Genomic DNA, 15958 nt, shown 5'->3' with positions numbered 1-15958 from the left:
TTTTAATTATTTTTTTTTTTTTTTTTTTTTTTTTTTAGTGGAGACGGGGTTTCACTGTGTTAGCCAGGATGGTCTCCATCTCCTGACCTGATCTGCACACCTTGGCCTCCCAAAGTGCTGGGATTATAGGCATGAGCTGCTGTGCCTGGCAGCCCTGGCTAATTTTTTTTTTTTGAGATGGAGTTTCGTTCTTGTTGCCCAGGCTGGAGTGCAGTGGCATGATCTCAGCTCACTGCAACCTCCACCTCCTGGGTTCAAGCGATTTTCCTGCCTCAGCCTCCCAAGTAGCTGGGATTACAGGCACGCATCACCATGCCCAGCTAATTGTTTGTATTTTTAGTAGAGATAGGGTTTCTCCATGTTTGTCAGACTGGTCCCGAACTGCCAACTTCATGTGATCTGCCCGCCTCGGCCTACCAGAGTGCTGGGATTACAGGTGTGAGCCACTGCGCCCAGCCCTGCCTGGCTAATTTTTAAATTTTTTGTAAAGATGGGCTCTTGTTGCCCAGGCTGGACTTGAGCAGTCTTCCCATCTGTGTCTCCCAAAGTGTTGGGATTACAGGCATGAGCCACTATGTCTGGCTTGGTCAATTGACTTTTGACAAAGTTATGAAAACAATTCAGTGGAGAAAGGGATGACAAATAACTCTTAAAAATTGATCAGGCCGGGCGCGGTGGCTCAAGCCTGTAATCCCAGCACTTTGGGAGGCCGAGACGGGCGGATCACGAGGTCAGGAGATCGAGACCATCCTGGCTAACACGGTGAAACCCCGTCTCTATTAAGAAATACAAAAAACTAGCCGGGCGAGGTGGCGGGCGCCTGTAGTCCCAGCTACTCGGGAGGCTGAGGCCGGAGAATGGCGTGAACCCGGGAGGCGGAGCTTGCAGTGAGCTGAGATCCGGCCACTGCAGTCCAGCCTGGGTGACAGAGCGAGACTCCGTCTCAAAAAAAAAAAAAAAAAAAAATTGATCAATAAGAAAATGTAATTTGCGGCAGGGCGTGGTGGCTCACACCTGTAATCCCAGCACTTTGGGAGGCTGAGGCGAGTGGATCACGAGGTCAGGAGATTGAGACCATCCTGGCTAACACGGGGAAACCCCGTCTCTACTGAAAATACAAAAAAAAATTAGCCAGACTTGGTGGCGAGCGCCTGTAGTCCTAGCTACTCGGGAAGCTGAGGTGGGAAGTGGCATGATCTCAGGAGGCGGAGCTTGCAGTGAGCAGAGATCGTGCCACTGTACTCCAGCCTGGGTGACAGAGTGAGACTCCATCTCAAAAAAAAAAGAAAAAAGAAAATATAATTTGTTTTAAGAAGTGGGCAAAATTTTGAACAGATACTTTACCAAAGAAAATATGTAGGCTCGGCATGGTGGCTCACGCCTGTAATCCCAACACTTTGGGAGGCCGAGATGGGTGGATCACTTGAGGCCAGGAGTTTGAGACTAGCCTGGCCAAGATGGCAAAACCCTGTCTCTACTAAAACTACAAAAATTAGCTGGGTGTGGTGGCTCACGTCTGTAATACCAACTACTTGGGAGGCTGAGGCATGAGGATAGCTTGAACCTGAGAGGCAGAGGTTGCAGTGAGCTGAGATTGTACCACTGTACTCCAGCCTGGGCAACAGAGCGAGACTGTCTCAAAAAAAAAAAAAAAAATGTAGAGGCAGATGAGCATCTTTTCATGTATTTAACATAATAGTCATAAAGGAAATGCAGATTAAAACAACAGTGGGATACTACACACTTAATAGAATGGCTTAAAGAAATAGTGACAATGCCAAGTGCTGGTGAGTATGTGAAGTAATGAACTCACATGCAGTGGTAGTGAGGAGGCAAAATGGAACAGCTACTTTAAAATGGGGTTTGGTGGTTTCTTATAAAGTTAAACATACACTTAACCTGTGATCCAGCAATTCCATTCCTAGATATTTCTCCAAGAGAAATGTAATCCTTTTCTGTTACACAAAAACTCATACATAATGTTTATAGTAGTCCCAAAACTGGAAGCAACCCAAAGGTCCTTCTGGTGAATGGATAAACAAACTGAGGTGTGTCTATACAATAAAATAATACTCAGTAGTAAAAACAAACATATAGACTAGGCACTGTGGCTCATGCCTATAATCCCCAGCACTTTGGGAGACCAAGGTGGGAGGATCGCTTTGAGCCCAGGAGTTGGGGACCAGCCTGGGCAACATAGTAAGGCCTCATCTTTGTAAATGATAATAATAATCAAAGTAAATAAATAAAATTAAAATATATGGATGAATCTCAAAAGCATGCTTTTGAGCATAATGCTGAGTGAAAGAAACAAAACTCAAAATGCTGTATAGTTTATGATCCCATTTATATGATGTTCTGGAAAAGCAAAATTATAGGAACAAAATATATTATGTTTACTAGTGGCCAAAAGTTGGGTAAGGGGAGGGGGTGACTATAGTGGCACATAAGGGAATGTTTTGGGGCGATGGAACTTTCTGTGTCTTAATTGTGGTCATGATTACATGATTATATGCATTTGTGAAAACTCATTATGTACCAAAAAGTAATGTTTTTATATATAGATTTTGGAAAGTCAATGAAAAAACGTAAAACATGTGATTCTTGTTTTCTCCAAGATGTCTTGGCTTTGCTTTGGGAGAGGCTTCTGGAATCCTCTCCGTTTGCTTTGGTTGAGGCCCTCAGATGATTGGGCAGATGATTGGGCTGCTTTGAGTTCTCTGTGTCTTTAGCACTGGAAAGTCTCACCATGGTGGTGGCAGATCTTTTTCTTTCTTAACAGAACAGAACATGGGAGTGGGAGGTTCTAAAATGTATTTTTTTAAAAACTTTTTATTTATTTATTTTTTTTGAGACAGTCTTGCCCTGTCGCCTAGGCTGGAGTGCAGTGGCATGATCTTGGCTCAATGCAACCTCTGTCTTCCAGGCTCAAGCAATTCTTCTGCCTCAAGCTTCCTCAGTAGCTGGGATTACAAGCGTGCACCACCACTTCCGGCTAATTTTTGTATTTTTAGTAGAAACAAGGACTCCCCATGTTGGCCAAGGCTGGTCTCGAACTCCTGACCTCAAGTGATCTATCCTTCTGTGCCTCCCAGAAGGCTGGGATTACAGGTGTGAGCTACCGCACCCACTTACAGGGTATTCTTTTTACTTGACTTTTTTTTTTGAGTCAAGGTCTCACTCTGTCACCCAGGCTGGAGTGCAGTGGTGCTATCACAGCTCACTGCAGTCTCCACCTCCTGGGCTCAAGCGATTCTCCCACCTCAGTCTTCCAAGTAGCTGGAACCACAGGCATGTGCCACCACACCCAGTTAATTTTTCGTATTTTTGGTGGAGATGGGATTTCACTATGTTGCCCAGGCTGGCTTGAACTCCTGAGCTCAAGCAGTCCACCCACCTCGGCTTCCCAGAGTGCTGGGATTACAGGCGTGAGCCACTGCACCCGGCCTGTTTGACTTTTTTTTTTTTTTTTTTTTGAGGTGGAGTCTTGCTCGTCGCCCAGGCTGGAGTGCAGTGGCACGATCTCGGCTCACTGCAAGCTCCACCTCCCAGGTTCATGCCATTCTCCTGTCTCAGCCTCCCGAGTAGCTGGGACTACAGGCGCCCGCCACCATGCCCTGCTAATTTTTTGTATTTTTAGCAGAGACAGGGTTTCACTGTGTTAGCCAGGATGATCTCAATCTCCTGACCTCGTGATCCACCTGCCTCGGCCTCCCAGAGTGCTGGGATTACAGGCGTGAGCCACCGCGCCCGGCCTGTTTGACTTTTTTTAAAAAATGGACTTTATCCAGCAAAAATTACATATAATAAAATTCCTCCATTTTTAATGTAGAGTTGGATGAATTACAGCAGATTTTTATACCCATGAAAGCCACCACGTCCACAAGCAGTATCCATCACCCCTAGAAGTCCTCTCATGCCCATCTTCTAGAGCATCAGTCTTAGCTGTAACCCAGGTGTAAGAGCCCTTCTGGACCTGCTGTTGTCATCCAGCATTACCTCATAAAGGCCTTGCTGTGTCTACACTGTGTGCAAATTGTCCCTTCCAACAGTTACATGATGTTTCATTTCAACATATTAGGGTTCATTAACCATTTTCCCACCTTCTCTATGGTGTGATGCCCCAGCTGCACCGCAGTGAAATTTGTTGTGCACATCCCTTTCAATTAATCCCTTAGGCTTAATTCTTAGCCCTATAGTCCTTGCCAGAAATTTTTCCCATATAGCAATACATTGCTTTCCTGAAAAGGCTAAACCATCATAGAATGCTGCCAGCCCTGGGTGCCCATCCCAGCCTCATTGTGTCTTTGCTGGCCTTGGTTGCTGTTTCCCCCTCTCTCTTAAGAGCTTGTTATTTCAGTAGCTGTATAAATGGAACTGCCGGGTTGTTTCAGGGTAGTTTGTATTTTTTTGGTTGCTAGTGAGGATGAAATTAGTTTCAAGGATTTTTTTTTTCTTACGCTAGTGGAAACTCTTTATAATTCTTGTCCTTTCATTTATTTGGGTTATTTTTCTTATCAATTTAGATGAGTATTTTTATGTAGTGTACCTTTGTAGATGTTGACATTGATTTTAAGGGTATGATATTGAGTGTAAGTGTTGGAGGTGTTGATGATTTTTATGGAATTATATTTTTAACCTTTTTGTTTTCTAGCTGGTTTAGGTGAATTTCGAATTCGTGACCTGAATGATGAAATTAACAAGCTGCTAAGGGAGAAAGGACACTGGGAGGTCCGGATAAAGGAGCTGGGCGGTCCTGATTATGGAGTGAGTACATGGCAGCCCCAGTGGCGGGTCCCATCTAGTTTTCCACCCCCAGCAGTTCCCAGCCCATTCCTGCCATAGTAGTCCCTTGATACAGGAAACCTGTGAACAGGTGGGTAGGATGATGCTGGAAGACTTCACAGCACCTGCATCACAGCAGACAGGGCATCTGTATGTACTAGCCAGAAGGCCTTGTGTAAGCTGCTTCATCTCTGGGCCTTGTGTTTAAAATGACCGTGAGCCCGGGTGCGGTAGCTCACTCCTGTAATCCCAGCACTTTGGGAGGCCGAGGTGGGCAGATCACTTGAGGTCAGGAGTTCAAGACCAGCCTGGCCAATATGGCAAAAGCCCATCTCTTCTAAAAATACAAAAATTAGCTGTGTGTGGTGATGCATGCCTGTAATCCCAGCTACTTGGGAGGCTGAGGCAGGAGAATCACTCGAACCTGGAAGACAGAGGTTGCAGTGAGCCAAGATCGCTACTGCACTCCAGCCTGGGCAACAGAGTCAGACTCCTTCCCCGCCCACAGAAAAAAAAGAAAGAAAAGACTATGGTTCTTCGCTGGGTGCAGTGGCTCACGCCTGTAATCCTAGCACTTTGGGAGGCTGAGTCAGGACGACCACTTGAGCACTGGAGTTTGAGACCAGCCTAGGCAACGTTGTGGGACCCTTAATCTACAAAATATTTAAACATTAGCTAGGCATGGTAGCAGATGCTTATAGTCCCAGAAGGATGAGGTGGGAGGGTCGCTTGAGCCTGGGAGGTGGAGGCTGCAGGGAGCTGTCATCATGCCACTTACCTCAGCCTGGGTGCCAGAGCAAGATGCTGTCTCAGAAAAAAAAAAAAAGATAAAATGACAATGGTTCCTCCCATTATTTGAGCACCTTAGGAACTGGAGACAGCCATTTGTTGGCTTTGTTATCTGAGAGCCATAGAGACACTCCATTCTGTCCTTTTTTTGGACTTCTGTAAGTGCAATACTCTAGAAACATAGCTTTCAAACTTTTAAGAACATGGCCCATTGTAAAACACACACAGACACACACACACACAATCACAAGCCAGCACACAACGGTGCTGAAAAAACAGTAGTATGGTATACTTTGATATTTTTTATTCTGTTCTATTTTGGTTTTTAAAAAATTGATGTTTGTGACCTGCTTAACTGATTTCATGATGCACTAATGGGTCTTGGTTTTGAAAACTCCTGCCCCAGAGCCTAATTATTTCACACTTTTGTGATGAGACCTACCTCAGATCACTGGAAACAACAGTATCTAATCAATGGACTATAACATGTTATATAAGAAACACATGCAGTTTTTCTACGTGTTGATCTTTTCACCTTTGAGAAAGTCTTAACACATAACCGTAATTCTCACCCTAGTACATACAAATGGAGCATTCAGCCTTCCCACTGCAGAAGAGGAAAGACACTCCCATTTCTGAAGCCCCTTTTGTGTCTGGGCACTGCACTAGGAGCCTTCTCTTCTCTTGGGTGTCTTGCCTAACTTCTTTTTTTCTTTTCATTTATTTTATTTTTGTTGTTTCTTATTTTTATATGCCAGTCTTCTCTGTATCATTCTGATTTTAGTATATGTCCTGCCAGAGTGAGCACTTGCCTGACCTCTTCAGCAGTTGTGTGGTGGAGATTTTGTTTTTCCTGTGAGGCTGCTTAAAAGCAGCTCATTAATCCACCTAGAAAAGTGGTCTCAGATGTATGAAAAAATTAATATATGAAATGTTAAGTTCCACCACCCAAATTCAACATAAATTCAATATAAATATATGAAAATTAATATTTTTATATATTTTCTTCCAGAGACTTTTAATATTTAATAATTTTGTTTTTATTTTCCACATATAAAAGTAATATATTATCACTAAGTTCAGAAAAGTACAAAGAAGCAGAACAACACTCAGTCACAATCCCATTACATAAGCGCAGCCACTTGAATATGCTCTTTATCTTTTTTTTTCCTTCCGTTGTTTTTTGTATGAATGTCATAATTGAAACCATACTCACTATATGTCCAATTTTGGTTCTAGGTTTTGTTTTTCTTTTCAAAATGGTAGCTTTGATTATATAAACAAGTACATATTTTCGTGTAAAGAATATAAATATAAAAATTATAAAATATAAACAATACATATTAGTGTATACATTATAGAAATTCATTAATATTCTCAACTACGTGCTTTATTCTCTAAACTGTATAAGGAATACCCCTTCATGTCAGATAATCATATGATCGATAAGTATATTAAATTGTTTTATTTTATTTTATTTTAGTTTTTTTTTTTTTGAGATGGAGTCTCGCCTTGTCACCCAGGCTGGAGTGCAGTGGCGTGATCTTGGCTCACTGCAACCTCCGCCTCCTGGGTTCAAGCAATTCTCATGCCCCAGGCTCTGGAGCAGCTCAGATTACAGGTGTGTGCCACCATACCTGGCTAATTTTTGTATTTTAGTAGAGTTGGGGTTTGACCATGTTGGCCAGGCTGGTCTCGAACTCCTGATCTCTGGTGATCTGCCCATGTTGGTCTCCCAAAGTGCTGGAATTACAGGTGTGAGCCACTGCACCCAGTCTTTTAGTTTTTGAGACAGGATCTTACTCTGTTACCCCAGGCTGGAGTGCAGTGTCACGATCATGGCTCACTTCAGCCTTGACTCCAAGTGCAAGTGATCCTTTTACCTCAGCCTCCCGAGCAGCTGAGATGACAGATGTGTGCCACCATGCTTAGCTAATTTTTTTTTTTGACACGGAGTCTTGCTCTGTTACCCAGGCTGGAGTGCAGGGGCGTGATTTCGGCTCACTGCAACCTCCCCCTCCTAGGTTCAAGCGATTCTCATGCCTCAGCCTCCAGAGTAGCTGGGAATACAGGTGCCCACCACCACACACCCAGCTAATTTTTGTATTTTTATTAGAGACAGGGTTTCACCATGTTGGCCAGGCTGGTCTCGATCTCCTGATCTCAGGTGATCCACCTGCCTTGGCCTCCCAAAGTGCTGGGATTACAGGCATGAGCCACTGTGCCTGGCCATGCCCAGCTAATTTTTAAATTTTTTGTAGAAATGGTGTCCCATTATATTGCCCAGGCTGGTCTCAAGCTCCTGGAGTTAGTCAGTCATCCTGCCTCAGCCTCCGAAAGTGCTGGGATTACAGGCGTGAGCCGCTGTGCTCAACCAAATTGTATAATTTTAAAAAATGTTTTTTAACTCAACATTGCAGAAATATACAGAACTTTTATATACCCTTTTTACAGATTTACCAGTATTTAACATTTTGCTTGTATTTGCTTTATTTTCTTTATGTACCTTGAGATTTATTTTTTGTGAAGCATTTGAAAGGTAGGTTAAAATACATCATGCTTCTTTACTCTTTAATATATGTGTATTTCCTAAGAAGAAGAATATTCTCTTATATAACCATGGTAGAGCTATCAAGTTTAAGAAATTTAACCTGGCTACAATAATTGAATCCATGTGGCATTTCATCAATTTTCCCAGTAATGTCCTGGTAGCTTTCCCCTGCAGTACAGGACCTGGTCCAGGGTCACATACTACATGTAGTTGTCAAATCATCTTTTTTTTTTTTTTTTTTTTTTTTTTGAGGCAGAGTCTCACTCTGTCGTCCAGGCTGCAGTGCAGTGGTGCGTGATCTCAGCTCACTGCAACCTCCGCCTCCCAGGTTCAAGTGATTCTTGTGCTCCAGCCTCCCAAGGAGCTGAGATTACAGATGTGCACCACCACACCTTGCTAATTTTTGTATTTTTAGTAGAGATGGGGTTTTACCATGTTGGCCAGGCTGGTTTTGAACTCCTGACCTCAGGTAATCTGCCCGCCTTGGTGTCCCAAAGTGCAGGGATTACAGATGTGAGCCACCATACCCAGCAAATCATCAGTTTTAATAGATATAGTTGTATCTTCTGGATGTATTTCATTTGTTTTCTACTGATTGTCATATAGGTTGTTGGTAATCTTTTTAAAGGTTTTGTCACTTAACATCGTGTTTTTTATTTTTATTTTATTTTATTTTATTTTATTTTATTTTTTTGAGACAGAGTCTCGCTGTGTCACCCAGGCTGGAGTGCAGTGGCGCAATCTCGGCTCACTGCAAGCTCTGCCTCCTGGGTTCATACCATTCTCCTGCCTCAGCCTCCTGAGTAGCTGGGACCACAAGCACCCGCCACCATGCCCGGCTAATTTTTTGTATTTATAGTAGAGATGGGGTTTCCCCGTGTTAGCCAGGATGGTCTCGATCTCCTGACCTCGTGATCCACCTGCCTCAGCCTCCCAAAGTGCTAGGATTACAGGCATGAGCCACCGCGCCTGGCCTATTTTTATTTAGTTTTTTTGAGACAGGGTCTCGCTCTGTCACCCAGGCTGGAATGCAGTGGCACGATAGGCATATGTCACCATGCCTGGCTAGTTTTTGCATTTTTTTGTAGAGACAAGGTTTCACCATGTTGCCCAGGCTGGTTGTGAACTCCTGGCCTCAAGTGATCTTCCCGCCTCGGTCTCCCAGAGTGCTGGGATTACAGGTGTGAGCCACCGTACCCAGCCCATAAGTGTTTTTTATTTATTTATTTTATATTTGAGACAGAGTCTCTTTCTGTTGCCTAGGCTGGAGTGCAGTGGCATGATCTTGGCTCACTGCAATCTCCACCTCCCAGGTTCAAGCAATTCTTCCTGCCCTAGCCTCTTGAGTAGCTGGGATTACAGGCATGTATCACCACACCTAGCTAATTTTTGTATAGTAGAGACAGGGTTTTGCCATGTTGCCCAGGCTGGTCTTGAACTCCTAAGCTGAAGTGATCCGCCTACCTTGGCCTCCCAAAGTGCTAGGATTACAGGTGTGAGCCACTACATCCGGCTATTATCTTAAAATATATTTGCAAACATGGAAATAGTGGGTTTAAAGATAAGATTCGCCAGACGCAGTGGCCTATGCCTGTAATCCCAGCACTTTGGGAGGCCGAGGCAGGCAGATCGCTACGTCAGGAGATCGAGACCATCCTGGCCAACATGGTGAAACCCCATCTCTACTAAAAATACAAAAATTAGCCAGGTGTGGTGGCATGCACCTGTAATCCCAGCTACTCAGGAGGCTGAGACAGGCGAATCACTTGAACCTGGGAGGCGGAGGTTGCAGCAAGATTGTGCTACTGCACTCCAGCCTGGGCAACAGAGCGAGACTCCACCTCAAATAAATAATAACTAACTAACAGATCCATTTTCTCTTTTTTCTTCCCAATAAGAAAGTTGGTCCTAAAATGCTGGATCATGAAGGAAAAGAAGTCCCAGGAAACCGAGGTTACAAGTACTTTGGAGCTGCAAAAGATTTGCCTGGTGTTAGAGAGCTGTTTGAAAAAGAACGTAAGTAACTAAGTTTGTGACAGTTTTAGCCTTTCGTTGGTAATAATCATAGGAATAGATATGCTATGTGCTAACTGCTCTTACTTTTTTTTTCTTAGTTGCATAACAGCCTTATAATGTAGGAATTATTGTTCCCAGATTTCAACTGAGAATTCTTAAGAAATGGGATGGAATCATAGGCCCATGACATACAACTGGGGCTGGAAAGTGCGCCCAGGATTGGCTGGTGCAGGATTCTGCCTTTGGCAGGTGCTAATCTGTCAGTCTGGACAAGGAGTTTCCTTATTTGAAGTTTCCCAGAACGATTGGGGCAGGTTCTGAAGTTCATTGAATCCGGTTCATGTTTCAGTTACTTATTAGTTGAAAAAATGATAACCAATGAACAAATAAAATCTTGGGCCAAACCCTAACATGTAAAAATGGAAAAAAGCGAGACCGGGCGCTGTGGCTCATGCCTATAATCCCAGCACTTTGGGAGGCCGAGGTGGGGAGATCACCTGAGGTAGGGAGTTTGAGACCAGCCTGGCCAACATGGTGAAACCCCGTCTCTACTAAACTTACAAAATTAGCTGGGCATGGTGGTGCATGCCTGTAATCCCAGCTGCTCAGGAGGCTCAGACAGGAGAATCGCTTGAATCTGGGGAGTGGAGGTTGCAGTGAGCCGAGATCACAAAATTGCACTGCAGCCTGGACAACAAGAGTGAAAGTCCATCTCAAAAAAAAAAAAAAAGGAGAAAAGTGGAGCTGCTTTGTGTGAATCCAGTAGGGCACCTCCACCTCTCCTCCTTCTTTCAGCCAAACCTCCAGAATATAATTTGAAACTGTTAGTCTGGAGTTTTAGTCTGTTTTAATTTTGTGTTTCAGAAAGGTAGTCAGCACTTCATAGGAAAAAGTATGAGAGGCAGAGAAGAATGATGCCAGTATTCTCACCATTATTAGCGTTTTGTTGTGTCTCCTTTTAGTTTATTTTTCTATTTTTTTTTTAAAAATATAGTTCTACTTTTATTAAACCCTGCTTATTTTAAAATTCGTTATTCCAAAACTAGTTTTGTATAGGTCGCTGCCATCACTTAAAAATAATTCAGAGTTTAAATATTGTGCCATTAATTATGAAGCAATGTATTTTTTATTGCAGAGAAGTTATAGCCAGGTACAGTGGCTCATGGTTGTAATCCCGGCACTTTGGGAGGCCAAGGTGGGAGAATCACAAGGTCGGGAGTTCCAGACCAGCCTGGCCAACATGGTGAAACCCTGTCTCTACTAAAAATACAAAAAAAAAAATTAGCTGGGCATAGTGGCAGGCACCTGTAATCCCAGCTACTCAGGAGGCTGAGGCAGGAGAATCGCTTGAACCTGAGAGGTGGAGGTTGCAGTGAGCCGAGATTGTGCCACTGCACTCCAGCCTGGGCAGCAAAGCAAGACTCCATCTTAAACCAAAAAAGTAAGTTGTAAAATACAGAAAATCAGAAAAAGACCACTCACATTTTCACACCTCATATGTAATGATTGTTAATACATTAGGACATTGTTCCCTCCAGTTTCTTTCTTTCTATTTATTTATTTATTTTTATTTGTTTATTTTTTTGGTGAGACGGAGTCTTGCTCTGTTGCACAGACTGGAGTGTAGTGGTGCGATCTTGGCTCACTGCAACCTCTGCCTCCCGGGTTTGTGGCCCAATCTCGGTTCACTGCAAGCTCTGCCTCCCAGGTTCACGCCATTCTCTTGCCTCAGCCTCCCGACTACAGGCGTCTGACACCATGCCCAGCTAATTTGTTTTCTTTTTCTTTTTCTTTTTTTGTACTTTTAGTAGAGACGGGGTTTCACCGTGTTAGCCAGGATGGTCTCGATTTCCTGACCTCGTGATCCGCTCGCCTTGGCCTCCCAAAGTGCTGGGATTACAGGCGTGAGCCACCGTGCCTGGTACTAATTTGTATTTTTAGTAGAGACGAGATTTCACTATGTTGGCCGGGGTGGTCTCGAGCTCTTTTTTTTTTTTTTTTTTTTTTGTTTTGAGATGGAGTCTTGCTCTGTTATCCAGGTTGGAGTGCAGTGATGCGATCTCACATCACTGCTGCAAGCTCCACTTCCCAGGTTCACACCATTCTCCTGCGTCAGCCTCCTGAGTAGCTGGGACTACAGGTGCCTGCCACCACACCTGGCAAAGTTTTTGTATTTTTTAGTAGAGACGGGCTTTCACCATGTTAGCCAAGATGGTCTCGATCTCCTGACCTAGTGATCCACCCGCCTCAGCCTCCCAAAGTGCTGGGATTATAGGCGTGAACCACTGCTTCCAGCCGGTCTTGAACTCTGATGTTGTGATCTGCCCACCTCGGCCTCTGTCTTGTGCTCCCAAAGCGCTGGGATTACAGGAGTGAGCCACCTCACCTGGCTGTTCCTTCCAGTTTCTAAAGGATTATACTGGGGCGGCTCCTACTTTGTGATTATGCTCTATATGTTAGGTTTTTTGCATTTACATTTTTCTACATATATTTTTGCTTATTCCAGTCATAGATTTTTGGATTTTTAAATTTATTTTTCCTTTTTTGTCATCTCTTTAAAAGATTTTTGTTTTAGAAAGAAAATGCTTAAGTCAATTTTACCGGTTATAATTCAAATAGTACAGATAGAGTTAAAGTCCTCTTACCTCTACCCTCATCCCAGTGCCCCTCCTAGAGGTAACTGATAATCATTATTATCATTTGGTATGTTCCTTTCCGGCCTTAAGAAAAAAATTTTTTTTTAGGCCAGAAAGGAACATACCAAATGATAATAATGATGGTGGCTTACACCTGTAATCCCAGCACTTTGGGAGGCCAAGGAGGGTGGATCACATGAGGTCAGGAGTTCAAGACCAGCCTGACCAACATGGTGAAACCGCATCTCTACTGAAAATACAAAATCAGGCCGGGCGTGGTGGCTACGCCTGTAATCCCAGCACTTTGGGAGGCCGAGGTGGGCGGATCACAAGGTGAGGAGATCAAGACCATCCCGGCTAACACAGTGAAACCCCGTCTCTGCTAAAACAAAATACGAAAAATTAGCTGGTCATGGTGGCAGGCTCCTGTAATCCCAGCCATTCGGGAGGCTGAGGCAGGAGAATGGCATGAACCCAGGAGGTGGAGCTTGCAGTGAACTGAGATCACGCCATTGCACGACTCTGTCTTTAAAAAAAAGAAGGAAATACAAAATTAGCCAGGCATGGTGGTGCATGCCTGTAATCCCAGCTACTTGGGAGGCTGAGGCAGGAGAATTGCTTGAACCCGGGAGGCAGAGGTTGCAGTAAGCCAAGATTGCACCACTGCACTCCAGCCTGGGCGACAGAGCAAGACTCTGTCTCAAAGACAGGACCTTGTTCTGTCACCCAGGCTGTGGAAGACAGTGGTGCAATCATAGCTCATTGCAGCCTTGAACTCCAGGGCTCAAGGCATCTTTCTGCCTCAGCCTCTTGAGTAGCTAGGAGTACAGGCATGTATCACCACCCCTGACATTTTTTAAAATTTCTGTAGAGATGGGGGTCTCACTATGTTGTCTAGTAATTCTTGAACTCCTTGCCTCGAGCAGGCCTCCTGCCTCGGGCTCCCAAAGCATTGGGATTACAAGCATGAACCCCTGCACTCAGCCTTCTTCTAGTCCCGTTTCCAGGCAGTTACATGCTTATTTCATCAGTATAAGTGACAGATGACTTAACCCCAAGGAAATCCCAGGATAGTTTGCCTTCAGGCATGGCTGAATGTAGCTCACATTTCTTTGTGTTGCAGTTTTGACTTCCACTGTGTAAACTTCTTTCTCTGCCTGGCTTTCCACTTGTGGCAGTCATCTGTCATCGACTTAGGTCTTGTTCTCTCAGCAACAGATTTTTCTCCCAAGCAGCTCAAGCAAAATTCCCAGACTGAGTGTAGTTGGTTTTGATTGGATTATAATGCCATCATCCATATACCAGCCCCTGTGGCCAGGAGGAATGCAGTACTCTGAGCCAGCCAGGCTTCAACCTGCACTATCTCCTGGCTCCAGCCAGCATGATGACCACCACTTACATGACGTGGCCCAAGAGTGGCAGAGGGGTGGGCAGAGTTGCTGTTACCAACAGTGGGGTGATAGATAGAGGCCTGCCAAATGACAGTGGCTCTTTCATAACTGTTGTGTTGTGATAGCCATTAGTATCCTCCCACAAATGTACTTAGAACTCTGTTAGTGGATGTGAAGGATTAAAGAGTATCATGGTATGGATTAACCATACCTGACCTAACAATTCCTCCATTGCAGACCTTTACTTTCCAGTTTTTTTTTTTCTTTCTTTCTCTTTTTTTTTTTTTTTTTTTTTTGAGATGGACTCTCACTCTGTTGCCCTGGCTAGAGTGCAGTGGTGCGATCTCGACTCACTGCCAGCTCTGCTTCCTGGGTTGAAGTGTTTCTCCTACCTCAGCCTCCTCAGTAGCTTGGGATTATAGGCGCCTGGCAACACGCCTGGCTAATTTTTGTATTTTTAATAGAGATAGGGTTTTGCCATGTTGGCCAGTCTGGTCTTGAACTCCTGACCTCAGGTGATCTACCTGCCTTGGCCTCCCAAAATGCTGGGATTACAGGCATGAGCCACTGCGCCTGGCCAGCTTTTATTCTTTGACTAATCTGGTTGGTTGTCATTTTCTTTTTCATTTTCAATAATTACTTGGCCGGGCGCAGTGGCTCACACCTATAATCTTAGCACTTTGGGAAGCCTAAGCAGGCAGATCACCTGAGGTCAGGAGTTTGAGACTTGCCTGGCCAACAAGTGAAATCCATCTCTCCTAAAAATACAAAAATTAGCTGGGTGTGGTGGCGGGTGCCTGTAATCCCAGCTACTCGGGAGGCTGAGACAGGAGAATCACTTGAACCTGGAGGCAGAGGTTATAGTGAGCCGAGATCATGCCATTACACTCCAGCCTGGACAACAAGAGTGAAATTCCATTACAAAAAAAAAAAAAAGAATTACTTGAATATTCTGGATAATAGTCCTAGTCTGAAAGTATCTTCTTTAGGGCTTTCTCATCTATCTTTTTTGTTTGTTTATAGTTTCTTTTGTCTTTTTTATTTACTTATGTTTCTTGTCATGCTTTTTCATTAAACATTATGACAGTTCCTGTGTTACTAAAATACTTTGTGAATTAGCATTACAGGGGCTGCAGGATATCCCATCCCATACATATTCTGCAATTTACAATCCTAGGTTATTTCCAAGTTTTCTCTCTTACATAAATAATAATGTGATGCATATTTCGTCCATGAAGCTTTTTGCTATCTTATGTTTGCACTGCAGCCAGCCTGGATTTCTTTTTTTTTCTTCTTTTTTTTTTTTTTTTTTTTTTTTTTTTTTGAGACGGAGTCTGGCTCTATCGCCTAGGCTGGAGTGCAATGGCACGGTCTTGGCTCACGGCAACTTCCGCCTCCTGGGTTCAAGTGATTCTGCTGCCTCAGCCTCTGGAGTAGCTGGGGTTAAAGGGGCCCACCACCATGCCTGACTGATTTTTGTATTTTTAGTAGAGATGGGGTTTCACCATGTTGGCCACGCTGGTCTCGAACTGCTGACCTCATGATTCTCTTGCCTCGGCCTCCCAAAGTGCTGGGATTACAGGCATGAGCCACCGTGCCGAGCTTGGTTTTGTTTTTTAATTAGGTAGGTTGCTTTTAAATGGACTAATGGGTTCAAGTACTGAATTTAAAAAGGGCTCTACCACTTAAATAATCCCATGAATAATATAGAAAAGTGCCTATCCATGGTATTTTCTTTTTTTGTGATGGAGTCTTGCTTTGTTGTCCAGGCTAGAGTGCAGTGGTGTGAT

The 15958-nt window shown here is 44.0% G+C and overlaps 1 protein-coding gene across 1 annotated transcript in view; it reads left to right on the top strand.

Moving 5' to 3' along the window:
- The window catches only part of ISY1 (ISY1 splicing factor homolog), a 32966-nt gene that overhangs the window by 11104 nt on the left and 5904 nt on the right, over window positions 1–15958 (top strand). The window contains exons 6-7 of the mRNA XM_025375567.1: window positions 4655–4767; window positions 10024–10141. Coding sequence (XP_025231352.1) covers window positions 4655–4767; window positions 10024–10141 — 231 coding nt within the window. The remainder of the gene's footprint in view (window positions 1–4654; window positions 4768–10023; window positions 10142–15958) is intronic.

Source organism: Theropithecus gelada, chromosome 2, assembly GCF_003255815.1.
Source record: "Theropithecus gelada isolate Dixy chromosome 2, Tgel_1.0, whole genome shotgun sequence".
Taxonomy (NCBI): domain Eukaryota; kingdom Metazoa; phylum Chordata; class Mammalia; order Primates; family Cercopithecidae; genus Theropithecus; species Theropithecus gelada.
The sequence above is the reverse complement of the archived record's forward strand: the minus strand, read 5'-3'. Positions and strand labels throughout refer to the sequence as shown.